The sequence below is a fragment of the Xyrauchen texanus genome, chromosome 10 (genome assembly GCF_025860055.1).
Source record: "Xyrauchen texanus isolate HMW12.3.18 chromosome 10, RBS_HiC_50CHRs, whole genome shotgun sequence".
Taxonomy (NCBI): Eukaryota; Metazoa; Chordata; class Actinopteri; order Cypriniformes; family Catostomidae; genus Xyrauchen; species Xyrauchen texanus.
This window is the reverse complement of record NC_068285.1, coordinates 13,873,988-13,896,435: the sequence shown is the minus strand read 5'-3', so window position 1 is coordinate 13,896,435 and position 22,448 is coordinate 13,873,988. Positions and strand designations below refer to the sequence as shown.

General features: G+C 38.9%; 1 protein-coding gene across 3 annotated transcripts in view; it reads left to right on the top strand.

Moving 5' to 3' along the window:
• LOC127650334 (nectin-2-like) overlaps positions 1-22,448 on the top strand; it is a 162,096-nt gene that overhangs the window by 93,925 nt on the left and 45,723 nt on the right. The window contains exon 7 of one of the 3 annotated variants that reach the window (XM_052135683.1): positions 4,577-5,776. The exons of the other annotated variants lie outside the window; for them this stretch is intronic. Coding sequence (XP_051991643.1) covers positions 4,577-5,121 — 545 coding nt within the window. The 3' untranslated portion in view covers positions 5,122-5,776. Of the gene's footprint in view, positions 1-4,576; positions 5,777-22,448 lie in introns of those variants that run through there. 3 annotated transcript variants of the gene reach the window in all.

The following is a 22,448-nucleotide window of genomic DNA, read 5'->3' as shown; positions in this document are numbered from 1 at the left end:
ACACTTCCTGTAGCACTTGTCGGGCACTTCTCAATCACCTTACAGTATAACTGATCCCACAAAAGCTCAATGGGGTTAAGATCCATAACACTCTTTTCCAATTATCTTTTGTTCAATGTCTGTGTTTCTTTGCCCACTCTGAGTCTTCTCTTTACTGTTGTACATGAAACTGGTGTTGAGCGGGTAGAATTCAATGAAGCTGTCAGCTGAGGACATGTGAGGCGTCTATTTCTCAAACTAGAGACTCTGATGTACTTATCCTCTTGTTTAGTTGCACATCTGGCCTTCCACATCTCTTTCTGTCCTTGTTAGAGCAGTTGTCCTTTGTCTTTGAAGACTGTAGTTACACCTTTGTGTGAAATCTTCAGTTTTTTGGCAATTTCAAGCATTGTATAGCCTTCATTCCTCAAAACAAAAATCTGACAAAATCTGTACATTATTCCAAACTTTTGGCCAGCAGTGTATGTACACAGGAAAATGGAAACATGGACTTTAATTTTGACCTGTTTTGTAGCATGCTATTAATGGAGTGCAGCGGAATAATAATGTGCTGCATTTATGGCACTTGAGGAACGTTGCGGACACGCTAAAGGTCAGGTGAGCTGGAGAGGTGCTTTGTCCGTAAACCCATCAACATTCTTAGACAATAATGACCTTTAACTACTTCCACGACTCACTAAGGCTCACTCTTATGTGGGTTGTTGGAGCTCAACTTTTTTCAATAACACTCACAAAGAATCATTTGCGCTAGTAAAATCAGTGGATTAATGTTTTATTAGCCCTGTAGTAGATCGATGGCCAATCTCGGGTCACCTAGCAAGACTTTTCCAAATGTTGCTACTTTCCGCTGGCTAAGTGCCCTGAAACGGATTACAGTTGAAATCAGGGGGTATCTTAAATTACATGGGTGGACCATAGTCAAAAATTTCTAAGCCCTTGACTTGGTCACCCAAAAATGAAAACTTTCTCATTAACTCACCCTAATGTCGTTCCAAACCTGTATCACATTATTCCATGGAAGACAAAATTAGAAATGTTGAAGAATGCACTGGCTGTTTTTTCCATGCAATGAGAGTGAAAGGGGACCTGGGCTTGGTCATGTGACATGCAATTGTCTATGATGATTGGTCATCACATTTAGGTTGCTTTTTATTTTGGAGTAAACTTTTCCTTTAAAGATGCAGGCTCATTCAAATTGAAAAATCCCACGAATACGAGTGGTAGGACTCTGCAGGTACAATATTATATAGATATCTAGTTCTAGATAGATATTTCACATTCATCTGCATTAACCTTTGGTACTTTGTGAGTTTTAATTGTGGTGATATAGAAATATTTTGTATATATTAAAGAGTCTACTTTGACCTATATCCAAAGCCTTTTCACAGAAGCTGCTCAATAAAAAATGTTCTCCAAAAATATAGATGTGAAAAATATATTGATTCTTGTGGTAAGAATATAAATAGATTTGAGGGGTAAAATAATGCAGTGCTTATAAACACTGATTCCCCCCATCCCCCCCACACAATTCTAATTTGTCCTGTTCTTTTTACTGAAGACTGAGAATGATCAAGATGTAACAAGCCATTTGTTCGATTGTGGCCACAAACATGAAGCAGTGCCTTATCTCTGCTCAACCCACCTGTCTTTGTCTCACATTCTCAGAGCTGGATGTCGACCATAGGGTTCACGGATACTGTCTGCCAGCCCAATGAATAATGGATCCTGAACTGTGGCATCTGGCAGAGATAGTGTCACAGAGACTGAGGTTAAAAGAGATTGGTGATGTTAACTGTTTGTGTAGTTCTGTGTGTGTCTACATACTGTCACAGGTCTGCCCAGAGGAAAATCAGTGTTGCTCTCTCATAGCTAGGGAGACATTTGGAGTCCTCAATTCTGTTTCACTCAAGTATTGATTTTAGTAGACACAAAATATATAATTATTCACATACAGTACAAGTAAAAAGCTATAAAACTAATATGCAAAGCATCTCTTGTAGAATAACTTCAATTCATATTGAAATTTCTAGCTTTTGATGGCAGACTTTGGTATCCTGGCAAATCTGAACACAGGTTGATTAACCCTTGTGCTTTGTTCCTCATTGGCTACCACTCCTTATGTTCCCTGGTCAAAATGACTGGGAACTGAACTGAAAGTCATTCAAATCATTTGGTTTCTGTATTTTATTTTTATGGAGCTGGTTATGAATAAGAACAGATTCTCCACTCCCAACCCTAGTCACTATTCACTTCCATTGTATCTTTTTGCCATAGAAAGAAACTGAACGGTGACTGAGATTTCAGTCATTTTTGAGTGAACTTTTCCTTTAATGTGCGAAAAAAGGAGGTTTGAGGAAAAGCCTCTTGACTTGTCTCTTGTAGTCGGAATCCATAATGACTCAAATTGTCATGGTAACGGGGGAGATTGCGAGAGGTGGAATTGGTGATTGCTCGGTCGAGAGCAAATGATAAGAGTAGAGGAGCTTAACGAGTATGAGTGTTGAGGACTTTTTGGCCTTTCCGTACTGGGTAGCAACACTTTGAACTTTAGAAGTTCTTCTATTTGAGGATAACAAATCAGAAAGTTTTTCAAAACCTCCAAGTAACCTGTAACTATGTAAAGTATGAAAGTTGCCTGATGGATGATAAAATGGGTGAAGAAATCTGAGAGACTTGAGGAACCAGAGTCATAACTAGAGACCAGAATATCATAGATATTTAGGGGTGGACTCTTTTAACTTGAATTCGTAGGCAACCTTTAAATACCCTAGCAACTGCTTAGCAACACATACACATACACACACACATGCAAAAACAAAAACACTCAGAATACCATAAAAACCACATATCACTGTTATTATCATAGAAGTGTGTTTTGCATGGGCAAGCTCCATCAAAAATGTATTCAATGGATGTCTTTTTTTTAAATCAATTTGAGCTTCTTACAAGCCCACAAACTCATGTGCTTTTTCATATTCTGTTGTTCTACATGAACACAAGTTTATATTGTTAGCTTTAGAAGCAGTATTATTAATATATTGAGCTGTGTTGAGGGATGTTATCAAAATCAATAAAGTGGGCTTTGGGAAAGCAATATTACTTTTATATTGCAAACACCGGCTCGGTCAGAAATCTTATAATGTACTAAAAAAATTAAGGCATCACACAAGTGTGCATACAGGGGCTTTTTGGCCTTTGGTAGCTACACTGTGAACTTCGGAAGATCTTTTACTTCAGTCAAACAAACTAGAAAGCTTCAGCTTATTTCATTAATGGTGCTTGCTAAGGCTTATTTAAAGGGGTGTGTTAAAATCACAAAACCCTATAAACCTTTGGCTCAAAACTTGTTCCACCCTGTTTGTACTACAGACATGATGATATGATACCTCAAATATTGTGTTGTCTTGAGGGGAGTTGTGCTGCTACATTTCGTAGCCATTAAACTTAATATTTCTGCCTGGTCCATGATAAAACTGCTCACAGAGACTTTAGGGACTGGAGTCAGATCTAGGGACTAGAATATCGTAGAGGTTTAGGATTTGGCTCTTTTTGACGACTTAAGCAACCACTCAACAACCTAGCAACTGCTTAGCAGTGCACTAACAATAGCAACACCCTTGCATCGTGGCTATGAGTTTTGCATGGGCAACCACCACTCTCGTGCCTTTTCTGAAAATTAAAAATTCCTGTTATTCTAATCAAAGGACTGGATGATTTTATAATCCATTTTAGCTTCTTACAAAAGCCCAAACTCATGCACTTTTTCAAAGTTCTGTTGTTGTTCTGCATGAACAGAATAGTTTAAATTGTTGCTGTTGGAGCAGCACTATTGATGTATTGAGCTGTGCAATATGGTAATGTAATTCAAATCAATGCAGTGTACTTATGGAAAGTAGTATTACTTTTAAATTGCAAACACATGCTCGTTCAGAAATGGTATTATTAAATCAAACAGTAATTCTAATTACTCTTCTTGACTTCATATTTGCCATCAATATAGACTTTCTGTGGACTGTGCAGTGAATTCCATGCAGATCCTGTGGGCTGTAGCATGCACACAGTTCTGACCAGTTAGCTGCCATTAGTTGGTGGAGTGGGAACAAGCATTGTGCTGGATTCCCAGTGTAACTTACAAGTCTTTCTCTTTGCATGGCCATACTGTTACAGTCATAATCTTTACCTCCCTACTCCATCTCTGCTTTATTCTTTCTAACTCTCTTTGTATCATTGTACTGTGGTTTTAATTTCACCTGGTCAGCTCCCAAGTGTAAGGTAAGGACATTTGTTTTGTTTTTCTCGATCTGAAACCGAGAGAAGATCCGGCAAACTTGGCTCACACCATAGGACATTTAGCTGGGAACTTGTGGGCAACCAAAAAACCTTTTTACTGTCTAAACAGAACCACAGAGTACACCACCACCAATAATGAAGGATAGCTGCTCAAAAGCCATCCACCAACTTCAGTCTCACCAAGAAACTCTTTGAGTATGAACTCAAATAACAGGGATCAAGAATGTGACCAATCCTCAACAGTCCAATTCTGTCTATTCCTCCTTTATGCCCCCCTCCTTTACAGAATCAACAGAAGTCCCTTCCAGTGCAGGCGTGGTGGCCGGTGCCATTCTGGGCAGCCTCTTGGCCCTTGTATTGGTCAGTGCATTGGTGACCGTGTTGGTTATGCACAGTCGTAGCCAACAGCATGGATATTCAGGCAACAGCGAGCAGGGGGTTTATGGCAACAAAACCCGTCTATTTGGAGGCAAAAAGGGCAGCAAGAATGGCGCAGGGGCCAACAACAATGGGCCAATCTACACATACCGCGAGAGTGAGCCAGGAACACTGATGGAAAAATGTAACGAATTCCCACACTTGACTGCCAGTAAGCCAACTGCACACAACATCCTGCTGAGTGGTGAGCTAAATGAGGCAGAGCTCAGGAAGTTCGATACCCTCAATGACAGCATAGAGGAAGAAGAGGATGAAAGGTATGACCGCTTTGGCGGACTGCCACCCAGCTACCAAATACATCGACATGAGGATGATTGTGCACCTTACCTTGACGACGACATGGAGTCCCAGCGAGATGGCTCCATTATCTCCCGGACTGCCATCTATGTCTAAAGGAGAGAAACGACGGGTGATAAAGGCTAATAGAAATATAATACGGCTGACTGATATTTACTTGACCTGAAATTGTCCTTTTAAACAAAGAGACAAGGATTAATGTTCTGTGGAAACATGCCGTCTAAGGAGAGTGGAACCAGGATGGTTCATACTACTTATGTGGACAAAAGCACTCATTATCATTACTTGATTTATTGTTCATGCTGCTCACCTCAATGCATAGTTTTAAGAAAGGTGTGATATAAAAGACATACCGCAAGTGAAAGTTGTGAGAGACTGTGATTGTTGTGTAACTGTAACCTCTTGTTAATGCCCATTCATGCAGGAATTCAGCTTTCTGTGGTTCCGTCACTGCCATGAGCACAATACTTTAGTAGGCCCTTTGGAAGTGGCCATAAAGCCTTGTGATTACCCATAGAGTGTTCTCAATACTAATTCATGCTGGTTATGTTATCCACATGAATTTTCAGAGTGGCTCAACAATTCACTAAATAGCTGTGACCCAGAAGCCAAGATTCTGCCTTGTTTCCTGTCAATTTGCTGGGAACATTGTCTTTGAAAACAGCTGGATGTTTTGTTTGTTAAAAAGCACTGATCATTTCAGCATAATGGTTGTTCATCAATGTGGTGCTGATCAACTCCATCTGTGAAGTCCTTCAACACTTTTAACTTTCTCCCCTCCGAACACAATCCAGATTTTAGCTCTCACTCATTAATCGGATGTCTTATTACGGTGAAGGAATTTTCTGAATGACTTCAGGGGTTCTAGGCTGAGGCATTATAATGTTTTTCCCCTTCCCGTACTCTCCTGTCAGCCTCTGCAGAACAGTGTGTTCCAGGCAATGTTTAATTCAAATGAAGGCAAAAAGTGTTGTGCGCTTGCCGTGTGCATCCTAAGCTGATGCTGTAAGCATCCTTTTCCTGATTAATCCAGTTACATCAAAACCATAAAATAAGACAGCTATAAACTACAGACAGAGGCTGCTCGTAGGAGCGAACGAAACGCCCACAGCGTGACTTCAACCTTGCCTACAGAAACTTGGCAAAGTGGGTGGGATGCACCTAGCCCTTTTGGGAAAATCAGGAATGCTTTGACAACTTGATAGAAACCGATTTAGCTGATTGAAAGGAATTGTTACTTGGTGGCGAAGGCTACTGACATTCCTTTGTGTCGGAGATTATTTGACCCTAGACTACGGATGGACTGTGGCGAAAAGCTTGTAGCCAAACAGCATATGCTGCCATGGTTCAACGGACTCCATGGTTTTGAAATGCTGCCAGCTGTGAAAAAAGGTCAAGGGGCAAACCGCTCTTATCGTATGTTCGGCTGCAAGATTAGGCCATTTGCTTTAGAAACCGCATTCCTCTAGGGCTGTTCACCAGTTTGTTTTGAAGCCTAGCACATAAGCCATCTTTAATTCGTTGATGTCTACGATTATAAAATACAGTATCTGTGCGTAACCTTAAAAAATGCGAGTTCATCCCAGATGTGCATCCATTTGTCTGAGGTGCTCGGTGTGCGCATGTTTTGCATAATATTGTGCAGCTTGAATGGATGATTTGGCAATGCTTTGAGTTACTTCTGTAGTGAGTCATTCATCCTTGGTTTCACAGCGTCGAGCTTTCAGTGAAGTGAGGTTAGGTTGATAATGACAAAGGATCCATGTGCTTTCAACACACTCACAGATGCAAAACTACCCAGACACTATTCTGCATCCTGCAGAGCAGATATTCCATAAGTAATTTGGAGATTATACTATCTGGACCCAATGACTGTAAAGACGGTGGTTACTATAGCCTATAGAGATCTTCACCCACGCTACAGACTTGCAAGGCTGTTCATTTTCCCCCCTCCCTAAACTTCTGCAAGTTGCATCACTGAGCTAAAAAAATAAGGATGAGAAAGCTACTTTCCAAGAGCTCCTCAGGCCTTGAAATACTCAAGATAATGTCGGCAACAAAGCTAAGATGTGGAGAGAGAAAATGGGGACTTACTGCATAAATGAAAAGTGTGTTTGCAGTTGTAAAGGTTTTAATTCAACAAACTTATTTAGTTGTGACATTTTAAATCTTGCATTTAGCAAGACCTGTGTTTTTTTATTTTAGGTGAGTTATGGATGTACTATGGTGAAGGCTATGAACATTTTACTTTGAAATGCTTTTAGAGACACTTAAAGAGCAATGTTGCCAAATCACATTTTCACAACTCTTAGTATTAATGTTTTAGTAGCAACGTTGGAACTTTTCTTAATATTATAGTAGAGTATTTGTATTAAAAAGGCTTTGATGTTGATATCATGTTATCATTCACACAATCCCAAGGCTACACAAAGAGTAAACATCAGAATTCCAGAGTTAACAAGTATTGTTTAGTGATGAAAGATCCCATCTACCCATATAGACACAATATTATGGAAAAATTACATTTTAAGAACTCTCAAAAGTTGATGTAAGTGCCTTCTGGGATGAATTTTAGCCCAGGGTCAGAAGTCAGCCACAATTCATGGGATGTTGAAATCCTATATAGTCCCTATATTGTAAATTACTGACAGACTTAAAAATTACAATCAAAAGTTATAAAATATATAAACAATTGTAAGGAGAGAGGGAAAAACTATTGCTTAAGCAATGACAAATTGCCCAACACAATGTTCCTTAATTGCTCCATATTAAGATGCAAAACATTATCTATCCTGTAACTGTGGATGACTTCCCTTGCTGACTTTAGCTTGTTATTGTCATATACTCCAAATGTTGTGTTGTCAAGTTGTAACACTATATCTGTGTTCCAAAACCTAGTGAGCTGCCTACTTAGACACTGCAACAAACTCAAGTGGAAAAAAAAAAAAAAAATCATACAAGATGGTTGTCGAGTCAAGAGAACTGATGCTTGTTATATATACATGTATATATGCGTGTTATTTTTCTAGTACTGTGAAGTCAATTTCCAGAAAAGGACTATTTTATCCAATATTTGTTTGTAGTGTATAGTGTATGCAAGTATCACTCAATTAGCTTGGCAACATGCTAACGTCAAACTGTATTGGAATCAATTGTAACAACGCTGTTTGGGTGTTGTTGCCTTCGTAGGCCATTCTATACCAGTCAAAAAGTTCTGTTTAAGCTGGGATGCTGCCCCAAGGGGGTCACACACCAGATGCATCTGCTGGACGACATGGTGCGTTTAATATTCAACACAACTGTTTTCAATTAAGGTACACCACTCTGCACCTGTCGCCCAGCTATGACACTGGAGGCTGCAAATCATTATCAAAGGACATGTATTATTTACTCTAGCGTTGTTCATTGTTGAAGAAGGGAAAAACCTTGGTAATTTTTGTGTGTACTATCTGCCACCTGAACCGCATCGACGTGCCCTGTGTTTGATAACTGAGCCGTGTCCTGGCCGCGATGCAGCGTGGCACTTCTCGTCCGGTGTGTGACCGTCTTTAGAAGGTAGCTGCCTATGTAGGCTCACTAGGTTTTTCAACAGAGCTTTTGTTTATTAGGAACACTCGAATAGAACACTGTTGCCTAAAGTCAAACTTAGAGAGCCATGGCTCACTTCCTGTTTCTGTATGTACATAATGCCACTAAAAGCTAAATGTCCACAGGTTCATATCACATCATATGACTGCTGTACTACTACAAGTCTTTCTATCAAAATGTGTGAGAACGATCAATACTGTTTTGTTTATATGTGGTGTTCATTATTGCTAATAATTACTTTGGTGGGAAAAAACTATTATTCTGTAAGGTGTTGATGGTGTGTATCTTGATGTGAAGTGTCCAGTGTGTGAAATATATATATATATATATACTCTTATGTATTTATCGTCAAGAAATACAGTAAGAGAAATGTGTTATTTATCGGTACTGTATAATAACAGATGTAGTGGTCAAATATGACAAACACCAAATATAAGTGCAGAAGTAGTGTACTAGCCAAGAGTATAACCTCAGTTGCCTTGACTCAGGTGATTCACTTCAGTCAGGAGAGAGTACTGCGAATTTAGCAGATGTAGCCTATCAGACGCACATTAGTTAGTAACAGACACACAGCCTGTAATGAAAGTTCAGGAAAGATTGATATTACCACATAAAATGTATGCACTGACACACCCACACCCCTCAACATGACAAGATGTCAATACTAAACAGAATGACATATTTGACTGTAGCTAAAAGATTAAATCATAAAATCTGTTAAGAATATTTTTCTGGTCATATTTTATCCTAAAATCCAAAGAAGAAAAAAATAAGAAATAATATTTGTATTAAAGAAAATAAGACCTATTTTAAGGACCGTTCATATGTTTTGCATTGCAACATTATTTTATATTGAGAATGAGATAAAATCTCATTCTCATTAATGTAATGTGAAAAAATATTACATTTATTCTGTTGAAAATTCATTTTAAAAATGTTAATATCATTGTAATAGTAATTGTTTGCACCAAACTCAAACAAGATGGTGGACGAGTGATTTTGAAGATTTTATTCAGTGTTGTTTTGCAGTAATACTGTACAATACCATATTACTGTAATGACAATCTAATGAGAATCACTATTGATAATAATGGCAGTTACAAAGTAAAATGTTTAGACATTACATTAATGAGATTTTTGGGGGAAGATGTGCTTCATTGTCATGAAAATTATAATGGTCCTAAGATAGGCTCCATTTTCTTCGTGCAAAATATTGATACTGTGGTGATGGGGGCGTGGCTGAGCGCTGGTTTGTGAATGGAGAGCGAGATAAGGATGTTAGGATGTTTACCCAGCTCTTGCTTCCTCCTTCATAAGAAAGGCAGTGGTCTGCCATATTGGTGCCGAAACCCGTGATTTTGAAGGAGGAAGTGGGAGCTGGGTAAACATCCAAACGTAAGACATTTAATAACACACACACTTTTCAGAGTCACACATAACGGTGTGCTTTTCAGTGCCCCCTCAATGCATACACACACACAGACAGCTTTGTGTGTGTGTGCTCTCTCTCTCTCTCTCTCTCTCTCTCTCTCTCTCTCTCTGGGCTTCTCGTCTCCCCTTTATCTCCCCAATGCCACTCACTGAAACACAGAACAGCTGTTTGAGAAATTATACACAGGTGCAAGTCCTTCCCATTCATTCCTCCTGGCCTCGCTATCCATTCACAAACCAGCACTCGGCAACGCCCCGATCACCACAGATACCTTTTGATTATGGGGTAAAATGGGGACCATATTTATGTGAAATTTAACCTTAACGCAACCCTGCACACACTGGATGCCAAGGATTTGATTTCCATAGTGAAAAGTAACTTGAGTACCAAATACACTGAAATACAGTGGTGTCATCCTAATTCGTAAAAACCCAGATTCATCTGTTTCTCGCTGGTAATGGGGTTTTTATAACCCTGAACGATGCTAGATGAAAAAGGAATGGCTGAGAAACGAATCCACTGCTGGGTTAAAAAACGATGTTTCTGGCATGCCATTACGCAGACCGTCCGTAACAACTACTCATATTTTTGGAAAGCAGAAATGGGTTATGGCATCCCCAGTTTGCATCTGCCTCTAGTCCCAAAGCAGTGAAGAGCCATTAGGCAAAGTTGCAGTTCTACACATGGTATTTTCATGCACTGTTCCCTCTCATCAGCTACTTGTGAATACTATAAATAAATTAGAGAACTAGCAAGCGCATTACTAATTGATACGCAACCCTGAATTACCTCTACGCCATTCAGTTGTTTCGCGTTTGGCTCGCTGCTTTTTTGTTTTTGTTGTGTACAAGATATGAAGTCTCTTTTAGGGGTAGGAAAGGGTTTTAGCATCACAAAGTAGTTCCACAAATGTATGGTAACAAAAACTCTTAAACGTGTATTGTGTCTTTATTTGGAGGCAGAAAAAACGATGTACATTCCAAGTCCCGATTTTGTCCTGTTACATTATTTTTGTATTCTGGTTGTAATTAAAACCTGGTGGATTTCTAATTATTTTGTCCTATGTGTGTTTCCTGACGTTATATTTTCTGGATTATTTTTGTTTATTTTGATTTAAAGGAATAGTTCACCCAAAAATAAATTCTATTATCATTTCTCTTCAAAACTGCATGACTTTAATTCCTCCATGGAACACAAAAGAATGTTACGCAGAATGTTGCCTCATTTACCTCTTTCATTGCATATGTATTGCATACAATGAAAGTGAATGGTGACTGAGGCTGTCAGTTCTTACCGTTCTGCCATTTGCCACTTTTAAAGAAGATAGTCATGGTTTTCGGAACATGAGAGTGTGTAAACTGTGACAGTATTTTCATTTTTGGGTTAGCTATCCCTTTAAGGATGCAATATATAGTGCTGCCTTGCAGGGGCATTTATGATGCAACTGTATAAAAAATACACTGCTTTCACACCAGGTTCCCAACTGAAAGCACAATGACTCCCGTCTGAGTGGTGCCGAGTTGAAACTAGGATGTTAATATGATTCCTGCATGGCAGCGATAGCATGAAAGACTGAAGCTCACTCCTCAAGCACACACCACAAAAGTGGGTCACGTACAGTCAACCGGGTCAGTGGTGAGATGTGCTCTATTAGAGGTCAGGTAGACACATTCATCATATCGGTAAAAGTCGTGCAGTGACAGACAACATTTGAATCCCATAGTAAATAGTGAGTTAATGTTGGGGAGACATTAGTTGTGTGTGTGTGTGTGTGTGTGTGTATATATACATACGTACATACATACATATATATATATATATATATATATATATATATATATATATATATATATATTGTTGTTGTTTTGCTTTGTAAATACTTCAATAACAATATAAAGAAAAATATGAAATATTATAATATAAATGGTAAATGGTCTGCACTTATATAGCACCTTTTTAACCTTAAATACCTTTTTAACCAAAGTGCTTTACACTGCGTCCCAATCACCCATTCACACACTCGCACTCCTATACCAATGATGGTAGAGCTGCCATGCAAGGTGCTAGCCTGCCATTGGGAGCAAATTGGGTTTCAGTGTCTTGCCCAAGGACACTTCGGCACGTTGAGTTGTGTGGGCCGGGAATCGAACCACCAACACTGCAATTAGTGGACAACCCACTCTACCACCTGTGCCACAGCCGCCCCTGTATAAGAATATTATTTCTATTTTCATAATTCAGATTAATTTGTGTAGCAATTTGGTTTTGTTGCATTTTATTGATTTTTATTCATTAAAAATCCAGATAAAATGATACAAAAATTGATATAATATGAAAATAAACAATAATATTCAAATGATTTCTAAAACATTACGTGTAACTAATTATTATCTTATCTTATTATTGTATGAGTATTATAAATATAACATTACATGACATTATAAAACCGATACTATAAAATATACCCTACTAAACTGTGCCCATTGGTCTTCACTGGTAACCTCCACTATGATGTACGCACTGGAGTCTCACCCCCTATCTGTTATCCTCGACTTGCAAATAGCTTTTGACAAATCTGCAGCCCATTGTGGCCATGTTCTTATTGAGCCAGCGAAACACGTCGTGCCACCCCTCATCCTTGAGGGCCCACTTCAGGCACTCGCATCTGTCGCCTTGACAAATCTCTGCCACTGTTCTGTCACAACCTCCAATGTCGAGCTCTCTCATTCCTTCCCCGCACAAAGACGTAAGCCTGCACAGAGTCAGCTTGGCTTTTGTGTGAAACGTACACTGCCACTTAGATTCCCAAACATGCTGACAAGTGTTGTAAGAGTCTTTTATATCGCTCTGTAGAATTGGTTGATTAGGACATTGGGGAAGGTACAGTACGTCAATCAATGTTTGCCATTGATTAAAAAAAGCTGTGATCTTCCAATCTAAATCTCATTCAGAGATAATTGTCATACATAACATCATTAGCAAACTATTGTTGAATTCATGTAGCATTGAACCATCTTCCAGCTCGTCCTTATCTGCAATGTACAGATATAACTCACCTAGCACTTTATTCGGTAAACCTGTACACCTACTTATTCAAGCAATTATCTAATCAGCCAATAATGTGGTAGCAGTGCAGTGCATAAAATCACGCAGATACGGGTCAGGAGCTTAAGCTAATGTTCACATCAACCATCAGACTGGGGAAAAATTTAGATCTTAGTGATTTCGACCATGGCATGATTTTAGGTGCCAGAGGGGCTGGTTTGATTATTTCTGTAACTGATGATCTCCTGGGATTTTCACACACAACAGTCTCAAGAGTTTACTCAGAATGGTGCCAAAAACAAAAAACATCCATTGAGGGGCAGTTCTGTGGACGGAAATGACTTGTTGATGAGAGAAGTCAATGGAGAATGGCCAGACTGTTTCAAGCTGACAGACAGACTATGGTAGACTACGGTCAGATAATCCCTCTATATTATTGTAGTGAGCAGAATAGCATCTCAAAATGCACAACATGTCGAAACCTGAGGTGAATGGGCTACAACAGCAGAAGACCGTGTTGTGTTCCACTTCTGTCAGCCAAGAGCAGAAAGCTGAGATAAAACGTTTCCCCATTCTGATGGTTGATGTGAACATTAGCTGAAGCTCTGCATGATTTTATGCATTGCAATGCTGCCACACAATTGGCTAATTAGATAATCGCATGAATAAGTAGGTGTACAGGTTTTCCTAATTAAGTGGTCTATGAGTGTATAAAACATAGGATGAATTCAGGCAAACTATACATCCATTCATCCAGTCCTATGTATTTTCAACATTTTGCGGACATACAGATCAAACTGCATTTCCGTCCCTCACAGGTTCATTATTAAATAATTAAATATGGTAACTACCACTAGGGAAGTGTAGCTATGAACATTGTGTAAACAAATACAAATCTGACACTGACAAATCAGAGATGATGGGTTGTTTAATAAGGCTTCTTATGAAGTCTAGCTGTTATTTTCACAGTAACGAGGGAAAAATATAGATGCTATTTAAATAAAAAGTGCTGTACAGAAATCCATTTCTCGTGGAATGTAGGACTGCCATTTTCCTTGCTGCTTATCTCAGCAAGAATATTCTTTTTTTTTATGGCACACAGGACCGACAGCCCTCAATTATCCCGTGCAGTCATTTGCTTATAAATTTTTGTTTGGCTGGTGTGGCATCATGCTGTGCTCGACTGGTCAATAGAGCAGCTCTGCAATTTAGACGTAAACACGATGAGCCATTTCAAAACATTGTTCTAGAATATCTTGCAAAACTCATTTCAATCTGAATTTGTGGTGAAAATGGGAAAAACTTTTAAATGCTCGAGGAAGTAAAAGTTAAATCTGGTAAGTAACCTAAAAATATGCTCTCTTCCATCTTTTTTTCTCCCACTTTCTTTGTCTTCTTTATAGTGTAGGCCTGCATCATGATCTTTTTACATATAATAGGAGTAGGATGTTCATTTATCTAGCTACTGCAGTTTTGCAAATTTCTCTTTCATCCTCCAGTGGTACAAAAGCTCCTGTTTTACCAAATACCTATTACCTCAGCCATCATTTCCCTGGGAACAAAATAAATCACAATTTCTCCGATATAGTCTTTTTAATTCTGCCTTGTCAAATTCATTTGAATTATTTTATTCCTCTTCTTTAAGTTTTATTCTTTTCAGAGTCTGGATAAATTGCACTAGCACCCTTTTGTGCCAGTGCTCATTATGGTTAACACCCCCGCTGGATATGAGATTTTATTAGACGTCTTGCCTCCAACCCCCTCATGGGGTCTTAAATTAAGACAGTAGCAACCGAACGATTTATGCTCAACTAATGAGCCTCTGAAACATGGTGGTGTGGGACTTCCTATTCCTTGCTCTATTCCAAAAGCTAGTGAGCTGCCTACGTAGGCAGCATTTTAAGGCATCAGAGGCTGCTCTATTAGGTAGGCAGCAACATTATATGGTTTAACATACAGCCTAACATCTTTTACTAACAACTTTTTTCATTTAAACTATCCCTTTAAAGTGCTGCATAATTAGCTTAGTGACATGCTAACATTATTCGGTACTGAAATCGAATTGAGAGTCTCCTGTAAGCTATTTATATCAGGAGCACAATTTGTATGACACACGGAGTTGCATGTAGGCTGTTCCAAATCAGTTACTTGTGAGAAACTATTTCAGTTATTATGCTTCCTAAGTAGGCAGCTGCTTATCTACACAGTAGTCCCTTTTAAAGCAACTCCCTTTATTCTGTGGCCATCTTTGGAACGCTCCCTGAGAGACTGGCCAGTTATTTTCTATGTAAACAAGCAGCATAAATTACAGCTCCTATATACTTAAATGGGGAAAGACAGGAATCTCCAAAACTGTTGGTAAAGATTACTATCAAAGAATATTTTTCAAATCAGCAGTAAATTCGGCAACAAAGGAGTCATAAATTGTATGCTTTTTGTCAAGCTCAGATCATGCAAAAAAAAAAAAGAAAACACTATTTTTCAGGCTGGTTCAGCAAATGAGCATGGCAGTACAGCAAGGTAGCTCACTAGATTTTGGAACTGAGCCACTCTCTGCACTCTGTTGTGAAGTGTGCAAAATATATGCTATTTGTGGGAACATTGACATTGCCCATAGCTCCTGACTCTCTGGCCATTACAAATCCCAGAACACTCCTTGCAAATAGTAGGGGTGTAACCCCAGTGTCCTGACCACATTCCCCCCATTGGCCCTTCTCAATCATGACCTCGTAATAATCCCCATCCATTAATTGGCTGTATCTCTCTACTCTCTCCTCTCCACCAATAGCTGGTTTGTGGTGAGTGTACTGGCACACTATGGCTGCCGTCGCATCATTCATGTGGCTGCTGTACACTGGTGGCGGTTGAGGAGAGTAAAAACCATGTAAAATCTTTGAGTGTAGTGTCAAAAATACAGAGAGTCTCATTAAATGTTCATGCAGCAGCGAAAGGCAGGAGCACAACTGATCTGAAAATGAACTGCGCTGAGTTGCCCAATCAGCGGGAGAGAGAGAGAAATTTAAAGAAAATGCTCTTCTTCGGCTCCCTCGGGCACACCACCCACCCGGTCCTCAGGCGCTCCTATGCCCCCTGGCGGCCGGCAATGGCTCCTCCGCTTCCTGCTGGTCGGCAGTGGTTCCTCTGCCTCCTGGCGGATGGCAGCAACCTCGCCATCCCCTGGCCGACGGCAACGGCCCCGCTGTTGCCCATGGGTTTTCCGGTAGTCAGACGTGCGTGCGTGCGTATTTATACACATACACATACACACACACACTGGCAGCCAAAAGTTTGGAATAATGGACAGATTTTGCTGTTTCAAAAGGAAATTGATACTTCAATTCACCAAAGTGGCATTCAACTGATCACAAAGTATAGTCAGGACATTACTGATGTAAAAAAAAAAAAAGTCATTATTGATCAAATCTAGACAGTCCCCATTTCCAGCAGCCATCACTCCAACACCTCATCCTTGAGTAATCGTGCTAAATTGCTAATCTGGTTCTAGAAAATCACTTGCCATTATATCAAACACAGCTGAAAGATATTTGGTTCGTTAAATGAAGCTTAACATTGTCTTTGTTTTTGAGTTGCCACAGTATGCAATAGACTGGCATGTCTTAAGGTCAATATTAGGTCAAAAATGGCAAAAAAGAAACAGTTTCTGTAGAAACTCTTCAGTCAATCATTGTTTTGAGGAATGAAGGCTATACAATACTTGAAATGGCTAAAAACTAAAGATTTCATACAAAGATGTACACTACTTTCTTCAAAGGACAACTCTAACTAGGACAGAAAGAGATGTGGAAGACCAGATGTACAACTAAACAAGAGGATAAGTACATCAGAGTCTCTAGTTTGAGAAATAGACGCCTCACATGTCCTCCACTGACAGCTTCATTGAATTCTACCCGCTCAACACCAGTTTCATGTACAACAGTAAAGAGAAGACTCAGGGGTGCAGGACTTATGGGAAGAATTGCAAAGAAAAAGACACTTTTGAAACCGAAAAACAAAAAGAAAAGTTTAGAGTGGACAAAGAAACATTCAAACAATATTTGGAAAAGAGTGTTATGGATCTTAACCCCGTTGAGGTTTTGTGTGATCAGCTAGACTGTAAGTTGCGTGAGAAGTGCCCGACAAGACAGACACATCTATTACAAGTGCTACAGGAAGTGTGGGGTGAAATGTCACCTGATCATCTGAACAAACTGACAGCTAGAATAACAAGAATCTGCAAAGTTGTCAATGTTGCACATGAAGGATTTTTTGATGAGAACACTTTGAAATTGTTTTAGAAGAATCTGTCTATTTTCCAAACGTTTGGCCGTCATATATATATATATATATATATATATATATATATATATATATATATATATATATATATATATATATATACATACACATACACATACACACACATTTAAATTTAATTTATGCAATTAAACTTTGTGAAAATACTTCATGTTATTGCACATGTGGTAGTTTTTGGTGCTCACCTGTGTCCCGTTATTATATCAAATGTCTTTTTTTTTGTTTTTTGTGCATTTTACTGCTGTCTGGTGCCTTTTTCTTGTGATATTAAATCATATAAATTTCTAAGATTTTCTATAGATTTCTAAGTAGGAAAACAAGGACGAGGGTCCTTTGTAATTTCACAGTATGCCCACATCTTCAGACACTACTACACCACTGCTGTTAGAGTCTTATAAGACCTTGTGAACTACTTGTAAAAAAAATTCAGTCTGGAAAATGAGACTGTCTAACTGCAAATCAGCATTTACTTTCGTGTAAAGTGACGGACATATCCAAATGTGCCCTCTAAATCAAAAAAAGTTGGAAAAGGAGAACTGACTGCTTCCGTCTGGATTGGAGATGGACTTTCGGTAAGATTTAGTCATAGCATTCATTATCTATTGAAGTAAACATTTACTTAATGTGACTTATTTCAGAGACAAAATGATACTCAGTGAGAAAAAGGGTGGGATTTGATTTTATCCATCTGGAATGATTGAATGGGGGACATTAATAGACCAGAACAGAGTCTAAGTGAACATTTGCCATTACACAAAGAAAAAGTGAAACTGACACTCTTTGCATGAACTTAAATCCTTGTCTAGGATAACATATCCTGTTCCTGTTAGTACTCTATCCATAATTTCCAGCCCTTTCTCTACTGTAATACAAGTGACAAAATTTTGTAATCACAGTCTCCCTGTAATGTGTTTTGTATTATTATTAACAAGTCAATAGTACTTGGTTGACCAGGAAGGTTTAAACAAATTTCATAAAATTAGTAAGCAGTTTTTTATGTTCATTTTAATTTACTTATTTCGCAGACAGTTTACATCCAAAGTGACCTAAAGTGCATTTACTGTAAGATATACATTTAATCAGTTTGAGCATTCCCTTCGAATTGAACCCATGACCTAGCAGGAAATCATGAAATTTAACTTGGATAAGTATATTCATTCACTTTTCTCCCAAATATTCTCATATTAGAGAACTGGGTGGCTTTGGTAGACGGTGGGCTCAGGTGGTAGAGCGGGTCGGCTGTCATTCGCAGGGTTGACGGTTCGATTCCTGGCCCACATGACTCCACATGCCGAAGTGTCCTTGGGCAAGACACTGAACCCCAAGTTGCTCCCAATGTCAGGTGAATGTGAGTGTGAATGGGTGAACGGGACACAGTGTAAAGTGCTTTGGTAAGCGCTATATAAGTGTAGACCATTTCCCATTTCCAACTGTTTAAACAGGATCACTTGGAACTGGCCTGTTCACTCTACAATATGCAGTATTTCAATTGATGACAGTTCCTTTTTCCCAACTGGCAGACCATGAAACAAGTAACACTAAAAGGTCATTGATTCGATTTCCAGAGAACACACATATTGAACAAATGTATTACCTTGAATAAACTAAGTTGTATTGGATTAAAGTGTATGCCTAATTCATTTACAACAGAAACTCAGTAGGCATCGCCAATGCCCGGCTAAATGGATGGAGGGTGAACATTGTAACTTTGGATTTAGTCCAGGATGAAAAGCCACCATTTGTGCCATCAGAGCAGTGGTGTATTTAAGTGCCCTGCTCAGGGGCACGATTGTGCAGATCAGGATAACCAAGTCAACCAAAAGTCATCACCCGCACCCTTGCGGTTGGCTGACTCTACCTGCCCACTAACCCTTAAAGGGAAATCTCTCGCCCTCTGGTTGATGGTCTACACTTCTGCCACTAACCACGAATGACCTCACCAAGAGGTCAAGGGGCACATGGGCTGTCTGGCTGCTGCTGTATTGACGTTTTTAATGGCCTGTCTGTGTCAGGCTAATGGAAAGATGGGATTGGCTGTGACTTGAATCTTATATTTCAGTTAGTGTTTTGTTTTTCATGCCTCTCCATTCAGAATGCAATGGCCTCTTGCCACTGGAAAATGTTAAGTTAAATACATATAAAGTGTCTTCAACGTGTTAAAAGCGCTACAATGTATTGATGATTTAAGATTTTCGCTGTTGCTCATTTTACATGCGAAGGAGACATTTCTTTGAGGCTACAATCAGCAAAAAACAGATTGTTTAATTTAATTTTAAGGCTTAAGAAAGAGGGTGAAGAATGGTTATGAAACTTGTTTAATGAAACTCAAAACTTCAACATTAAAAGTGGACCTCAGGGGGAAAAGGAATGATACAAAATATATGATACGATACATTTTTGCAACCGTTACCAAAATTGGGGACATGAATAAAGATTTAACAATTTTCTTGCAATAAATGTAAAAAAATTCTAATAATAATACAATAAAGCAAAAGATAACACAGCAGAATGAGTAACGGGGATAACACTGCTCTTTTTCCAAATCTTTCTTCCTCCTCTGCAAGGGCCTCCCCAAAACTCCCAGATCACACACTGACACATGCTTGCTTACAGCTCCGTGTTCACACATACACTGACTCTCTGTGGGACTACCCCCATCTTTCATGCAAGACAAACTCTGTGAGAATGGATCTTCATGTCTTTCTGTTCTTCTGTGATGTGTTACAGCAGCTCTTGTTGACAAAAATATAGTTGCTTAACCTGAGATTTATTTTTCACAGGTTGACTTGCAAAGAGAGAGAGAGAGAGAGAGAGAGAGAGAGAGAGACAGAGAGACAGAGAGAGAGTGGAGGAAGGTGACAAAGCTGGAGGGTGGGATGAAAAGAAATGATGGTGTGAGAGGGAGTTGAGATGGAGGGAGAGAATGAGAGGAATAGAAAGAGGACACTGAACTAAGACGAGTATTAAAAATGTTATAACTTGCAAAAGTTGCTTCCATAGTGCTAAGGGACTGTGGTGGTTGCCAATTTATTGCTACACTAAAATAACAATAAAAAATGTCACTATCATCAGTTTTACTCAATCCTCTAATGTTCCTATTACTCAAAAAAATAATGTAACGAATGGAACTTAAATGATGGTTTATGTGGCATGTTAGGCCAGCAGAGAAGGCTTTGCTGGCCCAGAGAATTCAAATTTCCTTAAGTGTTGGATTTGACTTTAAATGGAATTGTGTCATTGCGTTTACATTAAAATTGAGCAACACAACAAATCTAAAACACTTCTTTAATGATCAATGAATCTGCAATGCGGCTCATTTATATAAAGTTGAATTCTGATTAGCGTTGTTGCATTGTCATGATTTTGGTTGCTTATGTCACCTCAAATTGCCAACTCTTTATTGTAAATCAATGACTTCTAGTCACTTTGCCACTAGAAATCACTGTGAACGCCCCTGAATAGAAACCTTACCAGGTGCCACACGATGAAGTGATGAAGCGATTAGCAATAAATCATTTTTAGCTTAAATTAAGCATCATAAACTGAATGTTCTGATGTTGTCGCTTTGCACACTATTTCACCGTGAGGGCAGAAAAATGACTTAACACTTGAAACTTCTTGTTTTGTGCCTGTTTGGAAACCGTGTATGACTCAAGCTAGAATCTCTCTCTCTCTCTCTCTCTCTCTCTCTCTCTCTCCTCTCTCTCTCTCTCTCTCTCTCTCTCATATATATATATATATATATATATATATATATATATATATATATATGCTTAACGTGCATTACCCTTACGTTATTCATCTATGTTCGTTTCTTCATTAGTTTGTGTACGCTTGCAGCAAATCTATTTAATGTTGCTGAAGGAACCGCACTCGTGTTTTTCATTCTGTAGAAAATACTAGCAATTCCCATCAGTGAAATAGAGAGTTTGTTTGAGCTTGTTTTGTGAGAATTGTTTGTGGTAAGTGAAGTATTGAACCATAGCGACTGCGTAAATTTGGGTTCGGCACCTCCGGCAAGAGCAACCTGTGAGAGGAACTGGTATCTGCCTCTGTGTGTATAAGTAACCACTTTTGTGTTTTGTTATGGATGACATTTCTGTAACACACTGATACTGTTAGTGTGTGTTTCTGGGAGCGCCCATGCACGATTGTGTGTGTATGTGTGTTTATTCTGCAGACATCTATTAGAGCATGACAGTAGAGCCAGACAGGAACACTATGTCCCTCTGTAAGCAGAGGGAGATACAAACGAGACTCTAAAATGCACTTGTGTCCCAGCTTTTCTTTGCCTTTCCTCTCTCTCCTTTCTTTTTCTCTTCGTCTTGCTTTTGCTCCATCTGTCACTCTCTGAGAACACAATACCTGAGCTGGCCACATTTTCTGAAGACTCTTGGAATTCATGCCCAAGGTGTCCCGGTTTTCTCGAGTGTCAGACAACAGTCAATTTACTGTTATTGTTTTAGTACAGTCTTAAAGCACGTGTCTATATTTTACAGGAAGTTTGGGTGCTGTTTTGAATAGCTGAATTGCGGTCTGGATAATTATTTTAGCTAATTACAACATAATTACCATGTTTAACAGACTTTTTAACAGCTGTATTAGAACAGATTTTTTTTTACAGATTAATTTTGTTTTTTCAGTTTTCAAGTGCAGATTTGTGGCTCTCCTGAAAGCCTTTCCAGGTGCATTACACCCCCAAATGTATAAGGATTAAGAAGGTTTTTTACCAGACAATTAAGCCTATTTTAGGCTTTAGGCCATTTTCTAAAAAGACAACAGAATTGTTGTGAGGGGTGGTATCTTGTCAGGTGACTCCCAAAGATTCACTTTTTAGAGATGGCTAGGAAGTGTGATGTGGGAGGACTGCACCTCAAGGTTATTTGTAAAATTATTCAATTTATTGCTTTCAGTTCTTGAATACACGGACAAATATGAATGGTTGAAAATAGCGCCAACACCACTGCCCAATATTTGTGTTCAGAAAAAGGATGTAAATTGACATGCTTGTAGAAAAACATGTAATTAATCGAACAACCATTAT